Below are 24,407 nucleotides of genomic sequence, written 5' to 3' on the forward strand. Positions count from 1 at the left end.
CAGATGCCTGTTTACATGCGCCCCCAAAAGGTCATATGTTGAAAAGAACCCATAAATTCAAACGTCCATGGTGTCAGGATGACAGGAAGTCAGGAGAATGGGGCCTCCACAATGGCTTTAAAAGAAAAGGTATAGTGGTACAGGTTTGTAATCCCAGCTACTCAGGAGGCTGAGGTAGGAGGATCACAAGTTTCAGGCCAATCTGTTTATACCCTGTTTCAAAATAAAATAAAAAGGACTGATGCCGGGCGTGGTGGCGCACGCTTGTAATCACCGTACTTGGGAGGCAGAGACAGGAGGATCACGCAGGTTCGAAGCCAGTCTCTCTGGCTTAAGAGACCCTGTTTCCAAATAAAAATATAAAAATAGGTCTGGGAGTGTAGCCCGGAGGTAGAAGGGTTTCCAGGAACCCCAGTACCACCAAAAAAAAAAAAAAAAAGAGTGAGTACTCAGATAGTATGCCAGGGGCCTGAGGCTCAAGCCCTAGTGTTGCAGAAGAGGAAGGCTGGCAGCTCCTCTCTTGCCTGGTGGCACCTTCTGTCATGGTATAACTCAGTGAGACGGCTCCCACCAGACCCGAGCAGATGCCCCACCACGCTCTTGGACTTCCCAGTTCTAGAACTGTGAGCCAAGTAAAATTTTATCTATTTATTTATTACTGGAATTTAAACCCAAAGGTTTTCTACCTCCAGGCTACACCCCCAGCCCTATTTTATTTTTTTATTTGGAAACAAGAGTCTCACTGAGTTGCTGAGGGCCTCACTAAGTTGCTGAGGCTAGCTTTGAACCTGCCATCCTCATATTTCAACCTCCCCAGGCCTGGGATTTCTAGCGTGTACCACCACATGTGGCTGAGTTTTATTCCATATAAATTACCCAGGCTCAGGTTTTTTGTGATAGCAACAGAAAATGGACTAAGATGCCAGGTATGGTGGCACACTGGTGTAATCCCAGTATGCGGGAGGCTGAGACGGGAGGATTGCACATTCAGGGCCAGCCTCAACAACTTAGTGAGACTCTCAGCAACTTAGCAAAACTGTTTCAAATTTTCAAAACAAAGAGGGCTGGAGGTATAGCTCAGAGATAGAATGCAGCCAGCCCACCCATCTGAGGGTCTCAGCAAATTCTCAGAGCTTCCTAGGGTGGTTGTGTGAGCTAAGAGAAAAAGCTAGACTCAGGAGGCCAGAGGGCATTACAGAAATAGCAGGGCTCTCCACAAGAAAGGTAGCTAGAGACATCCTGGTAAAGTCTGCTGGTCCCCACATTTATTTATGCGGGGTGTGGTCAACCACAGGCCCATGTGCTAATTGTGGCCAAAGAGGCTCTTATCCCTTCCAGTAAGAGTTTGGGACTCGGGGAGGAGGGTTCGGTGACTTCACAGCACTGGTATTTTTCTCAGTGAATTTCCATTTCCAGTTCCTCCACGAACTGTGGTCCTGGATCCTTGGAGCGGCCACATTTGTCAGGGTGTGTTTGTAAAAACCCGTGGGGAGAGATGTTTGTTTTCAGGGAAAATGTGATGGTGTGGCCCAGAGAAAGAAAGTGCTTTGAGAAACAAAGCAAATGTGGAATCCAGGCCAAGCCACCCCCCCCCCCGCCCCGCCCAGCCTCCACCACAGCGGAGGGACCAGAACTGTCTGACAGGAGGCTGTACCTCAGCAACCCAGAGGGGCCACCACTGCCCACGCCTCAGCTGCTCGGAAGTCGCCCGCCCTTGGGATAAAATATCTGAGGTAACTTAAGTCGTTCGTCTTGGGAGAGGGGAGGGCAGAAGTGTTTGTTCTCCAAAACTCCTCTCCCCTAGCCACGGCAGAGCTCCTCTGGTTCCAGGAGAGGATGGCGTTGGAGGGAGCCCCAGCTGTGACTCACTCACAGCTAATCCCTGGCCAATCTGTCTCCATGGAAACTGCCAATCATCCATGCCTTCCATAGCTTAGTGGAGCACTGGCCAGGTGAAGACGGAGTGGCACAAATCATTCATCCTGCCTTCCGGTTTACCTCTGGGCCTCCCGTAGAGAGGAGGTCACCCATGACCATGAGCTGCGCCATCTTTACCAAGTCCTTCCTGAGCTGCTCTGTGTATCTCCTGCCCCGCTGGTTAAACAAGGGATCAGATCAGTGGCTCTCCATCTGGCCAGGCTGAGGGGGAGTGGGAGGGACAGGAAAGCCCATCCTGTCTTAAAGGCTTAAGAGGGACCGAAGAAGAAGACTGTGTAATTGGCAGGATATTCAAAATTACTTTATACCTGGAATATTGCAAAAACTAATAATTTTATAACCTAAATCACAGAAACTAAATCATCTTGACTAACATTCTTAGGTAGTTGCCATTCCTCACGGAAGTACAAGGACGCCCCTCCCTGGGACAGAATTCCCCGTGTCCAGGAGGCTTTGCGTGTGATTATCAAGGAGGGGTATGGGTTTCAAGGGCAGTTACTTGCCGGGACCGGGGATGTGGCTCAGTGGTAGAGCACCTGCCCAGCACGCTTGAGGCCCTGGGTGGCACCCCCAGCACTGCAGACAAGGGTTGGGAACGAGCTGACCTCAGATGGTGGTCCAGCTCTGGCCTTGGGAGGGCAGGGAACATCTTCAAGCCCCTTGCACTTCTTGTACCTGTGTGGAAGGAGAAGTGCTGGAGAGGCTGGCCACTGCTGTCCTGGACTCTGCACCAGCATCTCCTCTCTTGCCAGGACTGGGGCCCAAAGCAAAGGAAGACCTGAGAACTACGGGCATATCCGGGCCTTCCCGGGGTGCCCACAGACATCCTGACATGACTCCCTCTGGATCTTGTCAGCCAAGAAGGCACACAGCCCTGCCCCAGGTGTAACTGCAACCTGGCATCTCTGTCCCCAGGCTGGGCTGGCAGGACTGGCTCAGGAAGCGGGGAAGCTGTCTAAATGTGTGCTCAATTACTGTGTGGGAGGGGCGGGGCGAGAGAGGAGCTGGAAAATATTTTCAGATGTGAACTTTTTTTGATTCCCTCTCTTTTCTCTCTTTCTTTTTCTATCCATTCAAGAGGAAGCTGACCTAGATTTGATGGCTATAGGGGAGATGTGCCGCAGGGAAGAGGCAGAATTCGCCTGCACGCAGCTCCCGTTTGTTCCTCCTCAGCCTGGATCCTTAGGACAATTTCAAGAAGACTGAAGAAGTAAAAAAGAATCAGGAAAATGATCAGGAGCAGCACAGGGGACCAGAGCAGGAGCTACCGCATCATTTATGGGGCTCAGTCAAATAGAATCCCAGGGTCTCTTGTGCAAAAATGAAAGGAAAGCTGGGTGCGGTGGAGCATTCAGGATTGCAAGTTCCAGGCCAACCTCTGCAACTTAGCCAGACTCTCAAAATAAAAAAAAAAAAGGGAAGGGTTGGGGATTGAGTTAGTGATAGAGAATCCCTGGGTTAAATAACGAGAGAGAGAGAGAGAGAGAGAGAGAGAGAGAGAGAGAGAGAGAGAGAGAGGAGGGAGGGAGGGAGAGAGAGAGAGAGAGAGAGAGAGAGAGAGAGAGAGAGAGAGAGAGAGAGCAAGCGAGCAAATGTGGGGCCTTTCTCTGCATGAGGCCCAGAATGACCACAACAGTCACAAGCCCATGCAGATGGCCCTGGGAAGGAATGGTCCGTATCCTAATCCTAATAGATGATTGGCCCTGGAGTTGGGAGCCAAGAGAGAGGCCCACAAGTTCTGAAGCAATAAGGACCTGGTACCTGGCTCCCTGGCAGCACTGGTGGGGATCCAGCAAGGCCCCAGAAAAGAAGGCTTGGGAAGTACATAGATCCTCAGTATAGGGTTCCCAAGGTCAGCAGGTTTCTGGTTTCCAAAAGTAAGTTAGAGGCTGCACAACCTCGAAGGCCCTGCAGACAGGTCAACGAGAAGGCCTGGTTCTGTGCATAGATGAGGAGCAGCCAGAGGCCCCGACATGCCCTGGGACTGTGCAGGACCCCAAGACCCTGGAACTAACGCAAGCGTGGCAGTGCCAGGGAGAAGGATCATGAATGACTGACGTTAGTTTTAAGTGATCCTGGCAAGATGAAGGTTAATAGTCAGAGACTGACTCTTTTCTTTTTATAAAAATGAAAGAGAGCCAGGCACTGATAGATCAGGTTCCTCCCTTCCCCCACAGGATCCCACAGTGGGACCGGAGGCAGAACCCCGTCAGCCAGAAGCGGAGATGTTGCGAGACTCCAGGTGTCACAAGACTCCAGACATTCTGAAATAGACTCCAGATGTCGTGACAGAATCAGCATTCCCACACTGCTAGCTCCACCCCAAGACCCCCCATTATAAATATTCGTACTTCCTCTTTGACCACATGACTCTGCCCACTGACCTTGACTCTGCTGACTGTGTGACTCTGCTGCTCAGTCATCGGTCCCTTTCCCCACAGTCGGCAGACCTTGCCCGAAGGTGCCGGTTGAGTAAAGAGTCCTTTAATAACTTGGCTGGTGTTTGCTTCCTTTGCAAACCCCCGACTCAATTTCAATATTACAGGCCCAGTGGCGCACGCTTGTAATCCCCGCGCTTGGGAGGCTGAGACAGGAGGATCGTGCAGGTTCGAAGCCAGCCTCAGCTAAGTAGTGAGGCTCTCAGCAACTTAGTGAGACCCTGTTTCCAAATAAAATATAAAAAATAGGTCTGGGAGTATAGCCCAGAGGTAGAAAGCCCCTGGATTCCATCCCCAGTAGAAAGAAAAGGAAGGAAGGAAGGAAATGAATTAAGAAAGAAAGACACTATTTCTGGCCAATCTGGGTTTGCAGACCAGGATTCTACCTGTCACTACTGAGCCCTAGTTCCAGGCTCTTTTCTATGAACAAGGAAGATCAAGTAACCAAGTGAGAGATGAAACTTGGACCAGGATGGCCAAATAGTAGAGATGAAGCAAAATAGAAGAGAGAAGCCAGTGATATTCAGGAGATTGAATGGACAAGACTTGGAGAGTCCTGGGAAGAAAGGAGGAGGAATCGTGGATAACTCTCCACTGCTGGCGTGAGCAACTGGATGGATGGAGATGCTGTTCACTGAGATCAGGAGTACAGGCAAAGAGCCAGTTAGAGGCAGGATTGATTTGGTTACATCTGAACTTGAGGACGGAGGCCCAAATATAAGGTGCCACTGAATGAATAATGGGAAGCTTCAAGGAGCAGCCTGGGCTAGAGGCGAGAATGCAGGATCATCCGCTTGTTGGGTGACCACTGTACAATGGAGCAAGGAAGAGATCCCACAGAAAACAGTAAAGAAAACAGTGGGGCTGGGAATGGAACTGGTTATGACGCAGAAGAGCCCTGTCATTTAATGACAGCAGCAGAGGACAAACACACAGGCCACAGGCCATGGAGGGAGGAGGGAGGCACGGCGGCCTTTGTGCCATGAAAAGTAAGAAAAGGAGGAGGAAGTGGATTGCTGCAGAGAGGGGGACCCAAGCAAGAAATCAAGACTGCACTGAGTCAGGAACATGGAAGTCACCGATGCCCTTGGAAAGACCCATTCCATTGGAAATACAGACTTGGGATTCCAAAAGGAGAGAGTGGAGAAGATGTGGAGAATGCCGGGAAGTGGAGAATTATGTTTGGCTGTGAAAAGGGAAGAAAAAGGCCCTTGCCAGGGGAAAAAGTAAGAATAAAGAAAAATGACTGAAGCTGTTGATTTTTCTTTTACCAGCTTCATTAAGGTGTAACAAGCATATGATAAGTTTCATATGTTTCAAGTGTAACACTGAAAAGCTTTGACCTGTGAAACTGTCGCCACAATCAGAAATTTCATCCCCTGAAATTCCTTCCTGCCCCTTAGTCATCCCTCCTCCTGCTCCCCTCAACCTCATGCCCAGGCATCTACTGATCTTGGGCTGTCATTGTCGCTCACATTTTCTAGAAGTTTATATACATGGGGTTAATCTAATGTGTGTGTGTGTGTGTGTGTGTGTGTGTGTGTGTGTGACAAGAGATTGAACCTAGGGGCATTCTACATCTAATCTACACCTCCAGCCCTATTTTATTTCTTATTTTAAACAGGGTCTTACTAAGTTGAGGAGGGCCTCGCTAAGTTGCTAAGGCTGGCTGAAAACCTGCTATCCACCTATCTCAGCCTCCCAAGTACTGGGACTACTAGTGTGCGCCACCACACCAAGCTGGGTTTATCTAATTTTGCTTTGTAAAGGTATTATTTCTTTGTCTGACTTATTTCACTTAGCATAATTATTTGAGACTCATATATTTATTATGTGTATCAATAATTCATTTGTTTTTATTTCTGAATAGTTTCCTGCTATATAGCTTTACCACAATTTATCTGTTTTCCTGTTGATGAGTATTCAAGCTCCTGCTGTTTGGGGACTATAACAAATTAAAATTTCACATACGAGTCTTTATATAAACACATGCTTTCAGTTCTCTGCAGTAGATAACCAGGAATACAATGCTGAGTTTATATCTAATTTTTAAAAAAACTGTCTAGCTGTTTTCCAAAGTGGTGGCACCATTTCACATCCCCATGAATAGTAGGTGAGAGTTCCAGGTTCTCTACATCCTTAACAATGCTGATATGGACAATCATTTTTCGTCGTACATCTTCCAGTACTTTTTTCTTCCTTTTCTACCCCAGTCCCATCTGGGGAAAGGATAATAAGTAGGAACATGGATAAGCTGGCAGGAAAGGGAGAAGGGACAGAAGATGAGGCAATTACAGCAGCCACACTGCAAGTCAGCCCTGCCCCCAAAGAGGTCCGTATGGGTCTCCACTTCAGAGAGTGCCTCCATGGCCCCTGAGGAGCAGGAACGAGAAGGGTGGAGGGAAGAGATCCATCACTGCCCCAGGGACCCAGGTTTGGCCCACACCAGTACAGCAAGAGGAGAAAAGACCATTTCTATGTCCCTGGGAGAAGATGTAATGATAAGGGTGGAAGAAGACAGTATGCAGACCAAATATGCACTCATTCCAGGCAAGAGAGAGAATGTCCTGATGAGGAATCCATCATGCTCATCCCTAAGAGAAATATGTCCCCTCTATTAATTTGGCCAAAAGAGATCAACATGTAAGTGTAGAGTAAGGAGGATTCAATCATTTCCTTCAGAAATTATGAACAAGTAAACTCTCTCTTAAAATAAAAGATTTTAAGCGAGGCATAGTGGCACACACCCGTAATCCCAGTCCCTTGGGGGGCTGAGACAGAAGGACTGCAGGTTTGAGGCCAGCCCTAGTGGCTTAGAAAGAACCTAAGCAACAAAATAAAAAATAAGCCGGGCATGGTGGCGAACACTGGTACGCCGTGGAAAGGCTTGGAAAGCTGAGAAAAAAGGATCACAGGGTTTTTTTGTTTGTTCATTTTTTGCAGTACTTGGGCTGGAACCCAGGGGCATTTTACCTTTGAGCTGTACCCCAACCCTATTTTTTATTCTTTATTTTGAAACAGAGTCTCACTGAGTTGCAAGGAACCTCACTAAATAGCTGAGACTGCCCTCAAACCATGATCCTCCTGTCTCAGCCTCTCAAATACTGGGATTACAAGCGTGCGCCACCACACCGGGCTCAGATCACAGTTTTGAGGACAGCCTCTGCAAGTAGTGAGACTCTTAGCAACCCAGCAACACCCTGTTTTCAAATAAAAATAAAATGGGGCTGGGGGTGTAGCTTGATGGTAAAATGCTCCTGGGTTCAATCCCCAGTGCCACAAATAAATAAATAAATAAATAATAACAAAAGTAAATAAATAAATAAATAAATAAATAAATAAATAAAAGAGCTTGGGCTGTAGCTCAGAAGTAGAATGCCCCTGGGTTCAATCCCCAGTACCAATAAATAAATAAATAAATAAATAAATAAATAAATAAATAAAATAATAGATTTTTGGTCAAAGCTAATTCCATATCTAAAGTCAGATACACATCTTAAGAGCACATGCTGGCCAATTATTACACTGAATTTGGGAAACTAAGCATTTACACCCCATAACAGGAGAGTAAAAGAGAACCCAAATGACAATACCTGTAGCTGCTGGGAAGAACACTCCAAACACAGAGAAGAAGGACTCCCCAGGGCTGTAATCTGGCAGAGCGTTGCTCTGTAGTAGTTCAGGTGAATATCCAATAAAACCATGTTCTGAAATAATGCAAAGGAGAGCAAAATGAGCTGTGTGATAAGATATAGCACAGGAGATAGGGAAGATGGTGACCGAATACAGCAGCGTCTACAAGTACTGCTGACACTTGATCTCCATAGCTTCAAAAATAATGTCTTACATGGCCAGAAAATACTATCAATAGAGAAATAAAAGCTATAAATGCAAGGGACAGAGAAAAAGAAGACTAGGAGAACAACCAGAGAGCAGAAAAGAAACCTGCCTGCCTTGCGGCGGCGTCCACCACACCGATGCCATCTTGCCTCAGAGATCCAGATTCCAGGGACGAAAAGGAGAATGAGCTGAAGTGACCAGTTGCAGTCCAGTCAGTTATAATTCAGCAGTTCTTTCAGCACAAAGACCGGCTAAAATTTCCAGCAGCCAAGCCCTCCAGGGATTCAGAGCAGAGCTCAAAACCAGAAAACAAATATGCCAGCCTCACTGTCAAGGGCATGGCATCAGTGCCATTTTGCCAGCAGCGATGGCAAGTTCACCATGCCCACGAGAGCTCCAGCCCAGCATGCACCACTATCATAATTGAAATTGTGGCCTCCAGAGGAAGAATCCCAGCACTGCACCCCCAGGGAACTCACGCAGCTTTGATAAACTCCCTGGGTCTGAGATCTTGCAGCTCAACCCAGTGAGGTGGAGTCGTGGCAGAAATGACCACACCCTAGTCACAGTTCCCCGAAGGAAAACACCCAGCCCGGCACCCTCAGGGTCTTGCACAGCCGCAACTAACTCCGTGGGTCTGAGACTTTGTAATACAACCTAGGGAAGGAGTGGTGGCAGCTGAGATTACCACATCCTCCAGAGATCCAGAACACAATAAGTGAAGTCGTGGTGATCCTGAGAAGAACCCAGAGAAGGTGGGAGTGGGATCTGCTGTTGATCATATCAGATGCTCAGACAGACTCAGGCTCTGATCAGTGAAAAGTGTGGGTCTGATCAGTGGAAAGTGAGTCTTAAGCTTATCACTAAACCCAATGAGTAGGATCTCCAGGAACACCACAGACATCCCGATTGTGGTGAACAGAGCGAAGTCAGACTAGCCCAGCCCCAGCTGTGGAGAACTGAGAGTCCTACATTGAGGTTGGTCTCAGAGGTATATGCTACCAACAGAGGCAGGGAGAGATCTAGATTCCAAATCTGTGGAGTGTGGAGGGTGACCTTCACTCAATATTAAATCCAGCCCTATTGATATTGAACATCTGCATAGACTGAGAAGACTCAGAGAACCAGACTCACAGAGGGAAAGGTACCAGTGGCACTTGGTATCTACACAGAGAGAGACTGCTGAATAGTCATTTATTTGTAGAGTCATATTAATTCATTGTTGGGATTGTTTGGGGTTTTTTGTTCTTTTTTTGGGTGTGACAGTGTATACCTGACTTTTTTTCTTTTTTTTGGGGGGGGGGGTTTCTGGAAGTTTTTTTTTGTTTGTTTTGTTTTTTGTTTGGTTTGGGGTTTTTTTGCTGTTGTTCTTTTAACACTCTTCCCAAATCCCCTCCCAAGCTTCTTTCCTTGTATATACTCTCTCCTCTCTATCCCTTTTCTATCTTTTCTCTTTTTATTACTCCCTTGCCTTGTATTAAATCCACTTCATATCACCATACCAAAAACTGTACATTGGTTACTAGAGTACTACTATATTTGTACTATCTCTAATCTCTAGTATATACTACCTTACCAAACTCATACTAAAACTATTCGACCCTATCTGAGACCTTACCCTATTCTTCCATTTACTCCTTCACTTCCCTCCTTACTCAACCGTCACTGTTGAATACAATATAACTTGCCCTTTAATATACCAGCTGATGCCGGGCATGGTGGCAAATGCTTGTAATCCCCGTGCTTAGAAGGCGGAGACAGGAGGATTGCGCAGGTTCGAAGCCAGCCGTGCTGGCTTAAGAGACCCTGTTTCCAAATTTAAAAAGTATAAAAATAGGTCTAGGAGTGTAGCCTGGAGGTAGAAGGGTTTCCAGGAACCCCAGTACCACCAAAAAAAAAAAAAAAAAAAAACCAAAACAAAACAAAACAAAAAAAAATATATATATATATACACACACATACATACATACATACATACACCAACTGACACCTAGAGACTGAGAGAACTCTACTAAAAGCAACAGGTACAAACTTCTGAATTCATGGGAATGAGGAACAACAATGGAGCAATGAGCTCTCACAACCCCACAATAACAGAACCTGAAAACACAGAAATGCAGAGATCTCCAAAAGATCAATTAAGGAATATAACTATAGAAATAATATAGGATTTTAGAAAAGAATTTAGAAAGAGTCTAAAAGAAATTAATGATGCAATCATTGAAGTAAACTAATCAATTCAAATGATAAACAATTTATTAGACCACCACTTGAATAGAATCTCGCTCCTAGAAGATGATCACTCCATAAATGAACCCATAGTTTATAACTTAGAAAAAATAATTTGACAACAGGAATTGGACACTGAAGAAATATATACCCATCTTAAGAGAACTAACCTAAGAATAATTGGCATAGAGGAGGGAAAAGAAGGTGAAACCAAAGAGATCAACAATCTCTTCAAAGAAGTAATAGCAGAATATTTTCCAAACATAGAGCAAGAAGTTGATATACAGGTTCAGGAAACTTATAGAACTCCCTTTAGACAAGATCAGAGAAAAGGTTCCCCATGCCACATAATAGTTAAAATGACCAATGTAAAAACCAACAACAACAAAAAAAGGCCAAATGACATTCAGAGGCAAACCAATTAAAATCACTCCAGACTTCCCAAACTAAGTCATGAAAGCCAGAAGGGCCTGGAGTAACATATTTCAAACTCTGAAAGAAAACAACTTCCAGCCAAAAATTTTCTACCCAGCAAAACTATCTTTCAAATTAGATGGGGAAATAAGAAGCTTCCATGAAAAACAGAAACTGAAGGAATTTATGTCTTCAAAACCAGCGCTAGAGAAAATACTCAAAGAGATTAACTACAAAGAAGAAATAAGTAATACATGCCAGAACCAGAGAAGCAAAATTTTCCATCTAGCAGACAACTAAGCAAAAAAGAACAAACAGTATTTCAAACAGAAATAAAATCTTAACATGTTAGAAATTAAAAATAATCTCTCAATAATCACACTGAATGTAAATAGCCTCAACTCCCCAATAAAAATATATAAAGTGGCAAAATGGATTAAAACACAGAACCCATCTATCTGCTGCTTGCAATAAACACACTTTACAAGTAAAGATAGTAACAAACTTAAGGTAAAGGGCTGGAGCAAGGTAACCCATGCCAACGAACCTCAAAGGGAAGTAGGAGTAGCAACTATGATATCATACAAGTTACAATTCAAGCCCAAGCTTATTAGAAGAGACAAAGAAGGTCATTTTTTTTTTACTGGTAAAAGAAACAATCCAGCAAGAGGAAATAACAATAATCAACATTTATGCCCCAAATATAGGTGCAGCTACTTTCATAAAACAAACTTGCTGTGACATAAAATCACACATAAATTCCAATACAATAATACTGGGAGACTTCAACACACCTTTCACAACATTAAACTGATATTCTAGACAAAAAGTAAAGATGCCTCAGACCTAAAGAACACCATTAATTAAATGGACTTGTTGGATACATATAGTATATTTCACCCAACTACAGTGGAGTTCACATTTTTCTCAGCTGCTCACAGAACCTTCTTCAAAATAGATCATATCATGGGCCAAAAAGTGAGCACTAGCAAATTCAAAAAATGTGACATACTTCTGTGTGTCTTTTGAGTCCATAATGGAATGAAATTAGAAATCAACTATAAGAAGACCTAAAGAGCCGGGCATGGTGGCAAACGCTTGTAATCCCCGCACTTGGGAGGCGGAGACAGGAGGATCTCGTAGGTTCGAAGCCAGCTACACTGTTTTAAGAGACCCTGTTTCCAAATAAAAAAATATAAAAAGTAGGTCTGGATGTGTATCCCAGAGGTAGAAGGGTTTCCAGGAACCCCAGTAACATAAAAAAAAAAGAAAGAAAACACATAAACATGTGGAGGCTGAACATCACACTTCTAAATGAAGAATGGGTCATAGAAGACGTAAGAGGTGAAATCAAAAAATTTATAGAAACAAATGAAAATAGAGATACAACATATAAAACCCTCTGGGACACTTTGAAGGCAGTGTTAAGAGTAAAATGTATACCACTGAGTGCTCACATAAGAAAAACAGAAAACCATCAGACTTCTGGGAAGATGGTGACCGAGAAAAGCAGCATTTATGAGTCCCGCTAACACTTGATTTCTATTGCCACAAAATCAGCAATTTTCATAGCCAAAAAACACCATCAGCAGAGAAATAAAAACTGTAAATACAAGGGACAGAGAAAAAGAAGGCTACAAGAACAACCAGAGACCAGAAAAGAAACTAGCCTGCACTGTGGTGGCGGAGCCGTGCCAGTGCCATCTTCCCTCACAGCCCCAGGCTCCAGAGAAGAAAGGGACTCGGAATGGAGCTCAAAACCAGAAAAGAGATATGCCAACCTCAGGACCAAGGGTGTAGCAGCAGTGCCATGTAGCCAGCAGTGGCAGTAAGTTCACCGTGCCTCTGACAGCTCCAGATCGGCTCACTCAACAACCCACCAGGCTCCAGAGAGGAAAGGTAAACAAGGAGCTGAAGTGAGCAGCTGAGGATCATTCAGGTATAATTCAGCAGTTTTTTAAGCATAAAGAACATCTAAAACGCCCAGTGGCCAAGCTTAGCACACCCTCCAGGGACTCAGAATGGAGCTCAAAACCAGAAAAGAAATACGCCAGCCTCACAGCTGAGAGTGTTGCAGTGGCGCCATATTGCCGGCAGTGGCAGCGAGTCCACCAGGTCCCAGACAGCTCGTGATCCCTAAGGGGAAAATCACAGTACTGCACCCCCAGGGACTTGCGCAGCTTTGAAAATCTCCCTGGGTCTGAGATTTTGCAATCCAACCCAGTGAAGGAGTAGTGGTGGCAGAGATACCACACCCTAGTCGCAGCTCCCCGTGGGAAAACACCCAGCCTGGCACCCCCATGGTCTCATGCAGCCTCGATTAACTCCCTGGGTCAGAGACTTTGCGATACAACCCAGTAAAGGAATAATGGTGACTGAGATTACCACAGAGTGAGATCCAGAGCACCCTAAGTGAAGTCATAGTGACCCAGGGAAGAACCCAGAGAAGGCACAAACTTCTGAAATCATGGGAAAGAGGAATAACAATGGAGCAATGAATGCCCATAACCCCACAACATCAGAACCTGATAACACAGAAATTCAGAGATCTCTAGAAGATCAAATCAGGAATATAACTGTAGAAATAACACACAACCTTCAAAAAGAATTCATAGAGTCTAAAAGAAATAAAGGATGCAATCATTGAAGTAAAGGCCTCAATTCAAAGTATAAACAATTGATTAGACCACATGGAGAATAGAATCTTGCTCCTAGAAGACGATCACTCCAAAGACGAATGCATAGTTTATAATTTAGAAAAAAAAATATGACAGCAGGAATTTGACATTGAAGAAATATGAGCGCATCTTAAGAGAGCTAACCTAAGAATAATTGGAATAGAGGAGGGAAAAGAAGGTGAAACCAAAGGGATCAATAATCTCTTTAAGGAAGTAATAGCAGAAAATTTTCCAAACATAGAGCAAGAGGTTGATACACAGGTTCAGGAAACTTATAGAACTCCCTTTAGACAGGATCAGAGAAGAGGTTCCTCATGCCACATAATTGTCAAAATGACCAATGTGGAAGCCAAGCAGAGAATCTTAAAGGCAACAAAAACAAAGGGCCAAGTGACATTCAGAGGCAAACCAATTAGAATCACTCCAGACTTCCCAAACCAAGTCATAAAAGCCAGAAGGGCTTGGAGTAACATATTTCAAACTCTGATAACAATTTTCAGCAAAAAATTTTCTGCACAGCAAAACTATCTATCAAATTAGATGGGGAAATAAGAAGCTTCCATGACCAACAGAAACAGAAGGAATTTATGTTGTCAAAACCAGCACTAGAGAAAATACTCAAGGAGATTAACTACAAAGAAGAAATAGGTAATACATGCCAGAACCAAAGAAACAAGATTTTCCATTCAGCAGACAACTAAGCAAAGAAGAATAAATAGTATCTCAAACAGAAATAAAATCATAACATGTTAGGAATTAAAAATTATCTCTCAATAATCACACTGAATGTAAATGGCCTCAACTCCCCAATAAAAAGACATAAAGTAGCAAAACGGATTAAAAACCAAATTCCATCCATCTGCTGCTTACAAGAAACACACCTTACAAGTAAAGATAGGAACAAACTCAAAGTAAAGGGCTGGAGCAAGGTAATCCATGCTAACGGAACTTGAAGGCAAGCAGGAATAGCAACTATGATATCAGACAAGTTTGACTTAAAACCCAAACTTATTAGAAGAGACAAAGGTCATATTTTACTGGTAAAAGGAATAATCCAGCAAGACGAAATCAACATCTATGCCCCAAACATAGGTGCAGCTACTTTCATAAATCAAACTCTTTGTGACATGAAGTCACACATAAATCCCAATACAATAATACCGATCTTCCAGACAAAAGGTCAGTAAAGATGCCTCAGAACAAAAGAACAACATTAATAAAATGGATCTGTAGGACACATAAAATATTTCACCCAACTACAGTGAAGTTTACATTTTTCTCAGCTGCTCACGGAACCTTCTCCAAAATAGATCACATCCTGGGACACAAAATGAGCACTAGCAAATTTAAAAAATGTTACATACTTCCCTGTGTCATTTCAGACCATAATGGAATGAAACTAGAAATCAACTATAAGAACACCCAGAGAAACAACATAAACATGTGGAGACTGAACATCACACTTCTGAATGATGAATGGGTCATAGAAGATGTAAGAGGTAAAATCAAGAAATTTCTAGAAACAAATGAAAATAAAGATACAGCATATCAAAACCTCTGGGACACTTTGCAGGCAGTATTAAGAGGAAAATTTATAGCACTGAGTGCTCACATAAGAAAAACAGAAAATGTTCAAAGAAATAACCTAAGGATACACCTCAAAGCCCTTGAAAAGAAGGAACAATTGAACCCCAAAGCCAGTAGGAGACAGGAAATTATTAAAATTAGAGCAGAAATTAATGAAATAGAGAATCAAAAAAATACAGAAAATCAACAAAACCCAAATCTGGTTTCTTGAAAAAATTAACAAGATAGATAAACCACTTGCCAACCTAAATAAAAAAAAGAGAGAATCAACCCAAATTATGAAGATAAAAGATGAAAAAGGAGACATTACTACTGACAGTGTAGAAATCCAGAGGATTATCAGAAACTACTTTGAAAAACTATACTCCAAGAAAATGAAAAATCTGGAGGAAATTGACAATTTCTTAGATAAATACAACCTTCCTAAACTGAGTCAAGAAGATATCGAACACTTAAACCAACCAATAGCAATCAAAGAGATTGAGACAGCAATAAGGAGCTTACTATCAAAGAAAAGCCCAGGACCAGATGGCTTTCCAAGTGAATTCTATAAAACCTTTATAGAAGAGCTAACCCCAATACTACTCAAAATATTTCATGAAATAGAAAAAATGGGGAATCTCCCAAATATATTCTATGAAGCCAACATCACATTAATACCCAAAGCGAATAAAGACACTTCAAGGAAGGAAAATTACAGGCCTGTATCTCTGATGAATTTGGATGCAAAACTATTAAACATAATACTAGCAACACTCATTCAAAACCACACAAAGAAAATCATACACCATGACCAGGTAGGGTTCATCCCAGGGATGCATGGCTGGTTCAACATACAAAAATCAATCCATGTAATTTATCATATAAACAGAATCAAAGACAAAAATCACATGATCATTTCAATAGATGCTGATAAAGCATTTGATAAAATCCAACGTCTATTTATGATAAAAACACTGCACAGAATTGAAATAGAAGGAACATATCTCAACATTATTAAGACAATCTACAATAAGCCCACCACCAACATCATATTAAATGGGGAAAATCTTCAAGAATTCCCCCTAAAACCAGGAACAAGACAAGGATGTCCATTATCACCACTTCTCTTCAATATAGTACTTGAGACTCTAGCCAGAGCAATAAGGCAAGAAAAAGAAATCAAAGGGGTACAAATATGAAAAGAAGAACTCAAACTTTCATTGTTTGCAGATGACATGATACTATATTTACAAAAAAACCAACAAAATCAACCAAAAGGCTTATAGAACTGATCAACAAATTCAGCAAAGTATCTGGATACAAAATCAATCTTAAATAATCAGAAGCTTTCCTGTACACCAACCATATATCCACTCAAAAAGAATTTCAGAAAACACTTCCACTCAGGATCCCCCACAAAAAAATAAAATATTTAGGAATAAACTTAACCAAGGAGGTAAAAGATCTCTACATAGAAAATTATAAAACATTGAAAAAAGAAATAGTAAAAGATCTTAGAAGATGGAAAGATCTTCAATGTTCATGGATTGGCAGAATAAATATCATTAAAATGGCCATCCTCCCAAAAGTGATCTACAGATTCAACTCAATTCCCATTAAACTTGTGAGATTATTCCTCACAAACATAGAAAAATCAGTCCTTAAATTCATTTGGAACAACAAAAAACCCAGAATAGCCAAAGTAGTTCTCAGCAACAAAAACCATGCAGGAGGAATCACAATACCTGACTTTAAACTATACTACAAAGCCATTGTAAAAAAAAAAAAAGAAAATGGTATTGGCACAAAAAGAGATACAAGACCAATGGAGCAGAATAAAAGACCCAGAAACAAGTCCACACACTTACAGCCAATTGATTTTTGACAAAGGGGCCAAAAACATACACTGGAAAAAAGCTTATTCAACAAATGGTGTTGGCAAAACTGGTTAACCATATGCAGAAAATTAGAAATTAATCCCACTTTCTCACCCTGCATAAGAGTCAATTCAAGATGGATCAAAGACTTGGAAATCAAACCAGAGACCTTGAGGCTCCTTGACGACGGCATAGGTTCAACACTGCAACACATACGCACAGATAAACACTTTCTCAACAAGACCCCAAAGGCACAACAAATTAAAAGGTGAATCAACACATGGGATTGCATGAAACTGAAGAGGTTCTGTACAGCAAAGGAAACTGTCAAGAAACTCAATTGAGAGCTAACAGAATGAGAGATTTTTGCCACCTACACCTCCAATAGAGGACTAATATCTAGAATATACAGAGAACTCAAGAAACAACACTAAGAAAACAAATCATCCAATAACAAAATGGGCAAGTGAACTAAATAGACACTTCACAAAAGAAGAAATTCAAATGGCCAATAAATGCATGAAAAAATGCTCAACATCATTGGCAATCAGAGAGATGTAAATCAAAATGACTCTGAGATTTCACCTAACTCCAACTAGAATGGCCATCATTCAAAACACAAACAACAAATGCTGGTAAGGATGTGGAGAAGTAGGAACTCTAAACATTGTTGGTTGGATTACAAAGTAGTGTATCCACTTTGGAAAACAGTATGGAGAATCCTCAGAAGAATGGGAACAAATATACCATTTGATCCACCAATACCACTTCTGGGTATCTACCCAAAAGAAAGGAAACCAAACTACCAAACTAATGCATGTGTGTCTATGTTCATATCTGCACAATTCACCATAGCCAAACTATGGAATCAGCCAAGATGTCCATCAACAGATGAATGGATTACAAAACTGTGGGATATGTACACAATGGAATTTTACTCAGCCATCATTTTCAGGGAAATGAATGGAACTGGAGGACGTTATGTTAAGTGAGATTAGTCAGTCACAAAAAATAAGAAAGAAAGAAAGAAAGAAAGAAAGAAAGAAAGAAAGAAAGAAAGAAAGAAAAAGAAATCAGATGCTTTCCTTAATATGTGAAAGCTAAGGAGAAATGGGTCATAGGAGGAACTCTAGATGAAAAAGGAAATCCTATAGAGTAGCAAACAAGACAACCTAAATGAGGGGATGGAGAGGGGAAGAAGGAAATTCTCTAAAACATACAATGTACTTAAACATATCGAAGTCAACCACTAAGCCAAGCAAGGGAAGGAGGGATGGGGAGGGAATGGGATGGGAATTGGGTAGGGGTTAAATCAGTTATGTGTACATGTATGTACACACAAGTTTTTTACCCCAATATGATGTATGAATATAATGCACCAATAAAAAAATTTTTAAAAAAGAAAACCATCAAATAAATAACCTAATGACACACCTCAAAGCCCTTGCAAAACAGGAACAATCTAATCCCAAAGCCAATAGAAGACAGGAAATTATTAAAGTAAGAGCAGAAATTAACGAAGTAGAGAATAAAAACAATACAGAATATCAACAAAACCAAAAGCTGGTTTCTTGAAAAAATTAACAATGTAGACAAACCACTAGCCAACTTAACTAAGAAAAGAGAGAATCAACCCAAATTATGAAGATAAGAGATGAAAAAGAAGATATTACTACTGACAGTGTAGAAATCCAGAGGATTATTAGAAACTGCTTTGAAAAACTATACTCCCACAAAATGGAAAATCTGGAGGAAACTGACAACTTTCTAGATAAATACAACCTTCCTAAACTGAGTCAAGATATAGAAAATTTAAACCAACCAATAACAATCAAAGAGATTGAAATAGCAATAAAGAACCTACCATCAGAGAAAATCCCAGAACCAGATGGTTTCCCAAGTGAATTCTATAAAACCTTTATAGAAGAACTAATACCAATACTCCTCAATCTATTTCATGAAATAGAAAAAAAACGAACTCTCCCAAATACATTCTATGAAGCCATTATCACATTAATACCAAAACCAAATAAAGACAGTTCAAGGAAGAAGAACTACAGGCCTATATATTTGATGAATTTGGATGAAAAACTGCTAAACAAAATACTAGCAACATGCATTCAAAACCACATAAAGAAAATCATACACCATGACCAGGTAGGGTTTGTCCCAGAGATGCAAGGCTGGTTCAACATATGAAAATCAATTCATGCAATTCACCATATAAACAGAACCAAAGACAAAAATCACGTGATCATTTTAATAGATGCTGATAAAGCATTTGATAAAATCCAACATGCATTTATGATAAAAACACTGCAGAGAATTGGAATAGAAGGAACATATCTCAACATTATTAAGGCAATCTACAATAAGCCCACTGCCAACATCATATTAAATGGGGAAAAAACTTTAAGAATTCCCCTTAAAAACTGGAACGAGACAAGGATGTTCATTATCACCACTTTTCTTCAATATAGTACTTGAGACTCTAGCCAGAGCAATAAGGCAAGAAAAAGAAATCAAAAGAGTACAAATAGGGAAAGAAGAGCTCAAACTTTCACTATTTGCAGATAGCATGTTACTCTATTTAGAAAACCTAACAAACTCAACCAAAAGGCTTATAGAACTGATCAACAAATTCATCAAGCGTCTGGATACAAAATCAAACTTAAAAAAACAGAAGCTTTAGCTGGGCATGGTGGCACATGCTTGTAATTCTCGTGCTTGGGAGGCAGAGACAGGAGGATCGCACAGGTTCTAAGCCCTGGCTTAGAGACCCTGTTATCAAATAAAAATATAAAATAGGTATGGAGTATAGCTCAGAGGATGAAGGGTTTCTAGGAACCACAGTGCCATCAAAAAAGAAAAAAAATCAGAAGCTTTTCTGTACACCAACTATAAATCCACTGAAAAAGAAATCCAGAAAACACTTTCACTCAGGATCTCTCACAAAAAAATAAAATATTTAGGAATAAACTTAACCAAGGAGATAAAAGATCTCTACATAGAAAATTATAAAACATTGAAAAAAGGAATAGAAAAAGATCTTAGAAGATGGAAAGATCTTCCATGTTCATGGATTGGCAGAATAAATATCATTAAAATGGCCATCCTCCCAAAAGTGATCTACAGATTCAACTCAATTCCCATTAAACTTGTGAGATTATTCCTCACAAACATAGAAAAATCAGACCTTAAATTCATTTGGAACAACAAAAAACCCAGAATAGCCAAAGTAGTTCTCAGCAACAAAAACCATGTAGGAGGAATCACAATAGCTGACTTTATACTACAAAGCCATTGTAATAAAAAAAACAGCACAAAAACAGATACACAGACCAGTGGAGCAGAATAGAAGACCCAGAAACAAGTCCACACACTTACAGCCAATTGATTTTTGACAAAGGGGCCAAAAACATACACTGGAAAAAAGATAGCCTGTTCAACAAATGGTGTTGGCAAAACTGGTTAACCACATGCAGAAAACTGGAAATTAATCCCACTTTCTCACCATGCACAAGAGTCAATTCAATATGGATCAAAGACTTCAAAATTAGACCAGAGACTTTGAGGCTCCTTGAAGACAGCATAGGTTCAACACTGCAACACATACGCACAGATAAACACTTTCTCAACAAGACCCCAAAGGCACAACAAATTAAAAGGTGAATCAATATGTAGGGTTACATGAAACTGAAGAGGTTCTGTACAGCAAAAGAAACTGTCAAGAAACTCAATTGAGAGCCGACAGAATGAGAGATTTTTGCCACCTACACTTCCAATAGAGGACTAACATCTAGAATATACAGAGAACTCAAGAAACAACACTAAAAAAACAAATCATCCAATAAAAAATGGGCAAGTGAACCAAATAGACACTTCATGAAAGAAGAAATTCAAATGGCCAATAAATGAATGAAAAAATGTTCAACATCATTGGCAATCAGAGAGATGCAAATCAAAACTACCCTGAGATTTCACTTTACCCCAACTAGAATGGCCATCATTCAAAACACAAACAACAAATCCTGGAGAGGATGTGGAGAAGTAGGAACTCTAAAACATTGTTAGTGGATTGGAAATTAGTGCAACCACTTTGGAAAACAGTATGGAGAATTCTCAGAAGAATGGGAACAAATCTACCATTCAATCCAGCAATACTACTTCTGGGTATCTATCCAAAAGAAAGGAAACCAAACTACCAAACTAATGCATGTGTATCTATGTTCATATCTGCACAATTCATCATAGCCAAACTATGGAACCAGCCAAGATGTACATCAACAGATGAATGGATTGCAAAACTGTAGGATATGTACACAATGGAATTTTACTCACCCATTAAAGAAAACACAATTGCATCATTTACAGGGAAATGGATGGAACTGGAGGACATTATGCTAAGCGAGATTAGTCAGTCGCAAAAAGTAAGAAATTGGATGCTTTCCCTCATATGTGAAAGCTAAGGTGAAAGGGGTCATAGGAGAAGCTCCAGGTGAAAAAGGAGATCCTATAGAGAAGCAAATAAGACAACCTAAATGTGAGGATGGGAGTGGGGAAGAAGGAAACTCTCTAAAGCACACGATGTACTTATTCATATCGAAGTCAACCACTAAGCCAAGCATGGGAGGGAGGGATGGAGAGGGGGTGAGGTGGGGACTGGGTGGGGGCTGGCTGGGTGATGTGTGCATTTATGTCTACACAAGATTTTACCCCATTATGATGTATAAATATAATGCACCAATAAAATTTAAAAATAAATAAATAAAAGATACGGTACATATTTCCTATATTACAGCTCTATTTTATATAACTTTAAATATTAAAAGGTAGGGGAGACAGAGTGAGATGAAGAGGAGTAGAAGGAGGAGGAGGAGGAGGAGGAAAAAGAAGAAGAAGAAGAAGAAGAAGAAGAAGAAGAAGTAGTAGTAGTAGTAGTAGTAGTAGTAGTAGTAGTAGTTGTTGTTGTTGTTGAGGAGGAAGAGAAAAGGTGGGGGGAGGTCTGACAGAACCATTTTACTTCCAACCTGGAGGGCTGGGTTTTGTGTATCCATGTCTATAGATAGAGGGATGAGACAACATGAAGAACAGTGGGGGACTTCCGGGAAAATGGCGACTGAGAAAAGAGGGGCTTAAGAGCCCCGCTAACAACAAATCTCCATTACCACAAAATCAGCACCTTTCATAGCCAGAAAACACCATCACCAGTGAAACAAAAAATCACCAGGCTCCAGAGAGAAAGCGGACTGAGAACAGAGCCACAGAGGAGATCCTCACGCCCGAGGACGCGGCAGATGCGGCAGCAGCGCCATACTGCCGGAGGTACCGGCGAATTCACGGGAAGGCTACATCAAGCCGAGGTGAGCCACTGCGGAACAGCTAGGCAGGATTTCTCCGCGCAGAGAGCATCTAAAGCTCCCAGTGGCCGAGCTCAGCACACGCTGCAGAGATTCAGAGTAGAAATCAAAATCAAGAAGAAAAACGCCAGCCCCATAGCCGAGGGCGTAGCAGCGGCGCCATATTAACACCGGCGGCAGCAGCAGCGAATTCAGCGAGGCCAGTACAGCTACATCTGCGTACTCAAGAACAGTGAGTCAAATTGCGGGCCACAGAGGAGAAATCCCAGTACTGTACTCCCTGGGACTTGACCCAGTGGGGGAGGGGCGGTGGCACACCATAGGAGAACGTGCAACCTGGCACCCCCCACAGTCTAAAGCAGCCTCTATCGACTCTCTGGGTTGGAGACTCTGTGATAAAACCCAGTAAAGGAGTAGTGGGGTCCGAGATACTACTGACTCGAGATCCAGAACACCTTAAGGGAAGTCCTAGTGACCCAAGGGAAGAACCCAGAGAAGGCACAAACATCCGAAATCATGGGAAAGAGGAATAATACTGGAGCAATTAATGCCCACAACCCCACAACATCAGAACCCGATAAAACAGAAAATCAGAGATTTCTAGAAGATCAAATCAGGAAAATAACTGTAGAAATAATAGAGGTGCTTCGAAAAGAACTCAGAGAGAGCCAAAAAGAGATAAAGGATGCAATTAATGAAGTAAAGGCCTCAATTCAAAGCACAAACAACCGATTAGAACACATGGAGAACAGAATCTCGCTCTTAGAAGATGAGCAATCCAAAAATGAACGCATAGTTTCTAATCTAGAAAAAAATATCCGACAGCAGGAATCTGACATTGAAGAAATATGGGCCCATTTTAAGAGAGCTAACCTAAGAATAATTGGAATAGAGGAGGGAAAAGAAAGTGAAACCAAAGGGATCAACAATCTCTTCAAGGAAGTAATAGCAGAAAATTTTCCAAACATAGAGCAAGAGGTTGATACACAGGTCCAGAAAACTTATAGAACTCCCTTTAGACAGGATCGAAGAAGAGGATCCCCACGCCACATAATTGTCAAAATGACCAATGTGGAAGCCAAGCAGAGAATCTTAAAGGCAACAAAAACAAAGGGCCAAGTGACATTCAGAGGCAAACCAATTAGAATCACTCCAGACTTCCTAAACCAAGTCATGAGAGCCAGAAGGGCTTGGAGTAACATATTCCAAACTCTGAAAGAAAACAACTTCCAGCCAAAAATTTCCTACCCAGCAAAACTTTCTATCAAATTAGATGGAAAAATAAGAAGCTTCCATGACAAACAGAAACTGAAGGAATTTTTGTCTTCAAAACCAGCACTAGAGAAAATACTCAAAGAGATCAACTACAAAGAAGAAATAGGTAACACATACCAGAACCAGAGAAACAAGAGTTTCCATCCAACAGACAATTAAGATTGGTTATCTGTGGAGATTCATTATTTATGTTAGTCTTTTACCTATCTCTAAATGGTATTGTTTGCCTTTATTGTTGTTAATTTTTAGGATTTCTAGTTGGAATATTAATATACCTTCAGATATAGCAATTGGAAATATTTTATCCCATTCTATTAGTAACTGTTAACTCTGTTTACACTGTCTTTGGATATACAATTTTTTTTTTTTAGGGAGTCTGTATACTCCTCTGTTGCCTGTGCCATTGAAATCATAACCAAGAAATCACTGCCAATTTCAATGCTGTGAGGTTTTATGACCCAGATTTTCTCCTAAAAGTTTATAGTCTTAAGATTTATATTTAGGTCTATTATCTATTTTGAGTTAATATTTGTATATGGGATTAGGTAAGGGTCCAATTTTATTCTTTTTCATGTAATTATTATTTTTTAACAATATTTAGTTAAAAGATTATCATTTCCACCACCAAATGTTCATGGAAACCTTGTCAAAAATAACTTGACAATATATGGAAGAATTTAGCTCTAGGCTTTTATTTAACTCCAATGGTTTATATATCTGCCTTTAGAATAGTACTACACTGTTTCAATTATTGTAGCTTTATATGGTTTGAAATCAGAAAATATATAT

At 41.2% G+C, this 24,407-nt stretch overlaps 1 protein-coding gene across 1 annotated transcript in view; it reads right to left on the reverse strand.

The window, feature by feature from the left end:
* Nucleotides 1-24,407, reverse strand: part of SLC12A8 (solute carrier family 12 member 8) — a gene marked incomplete at both ends in the record, with an annotated part of 174,153 nt that overhangs the window by 52,676 nt on the left and 97,070 nt on the right. The window contains one exon of the mRNA XM_080696536.1: nucleotides 7,970-8,083. Within this exon, the coding sequence (XP_080552662.1) occupies nucleotides 7,970-8,083 (114 nt within the window). The remainder of the gene's footprint in view (nucleotides 1-7,969; nucleotides 8,084-24,407) is intronic.

This window comes from Muscardinus avellanarius (genome assembly GCF_963383645.1).
Source record: "Muscardinus avellanarius genome assembly, chromosome: 5".
In the NCBI taxonomy this organism is placed as follows: Eukaryota; Metazoa; Chordata; class Mammalia; order Rodentia; family Gliridae; genus Muscardinus; species Muscardinus avellanarius.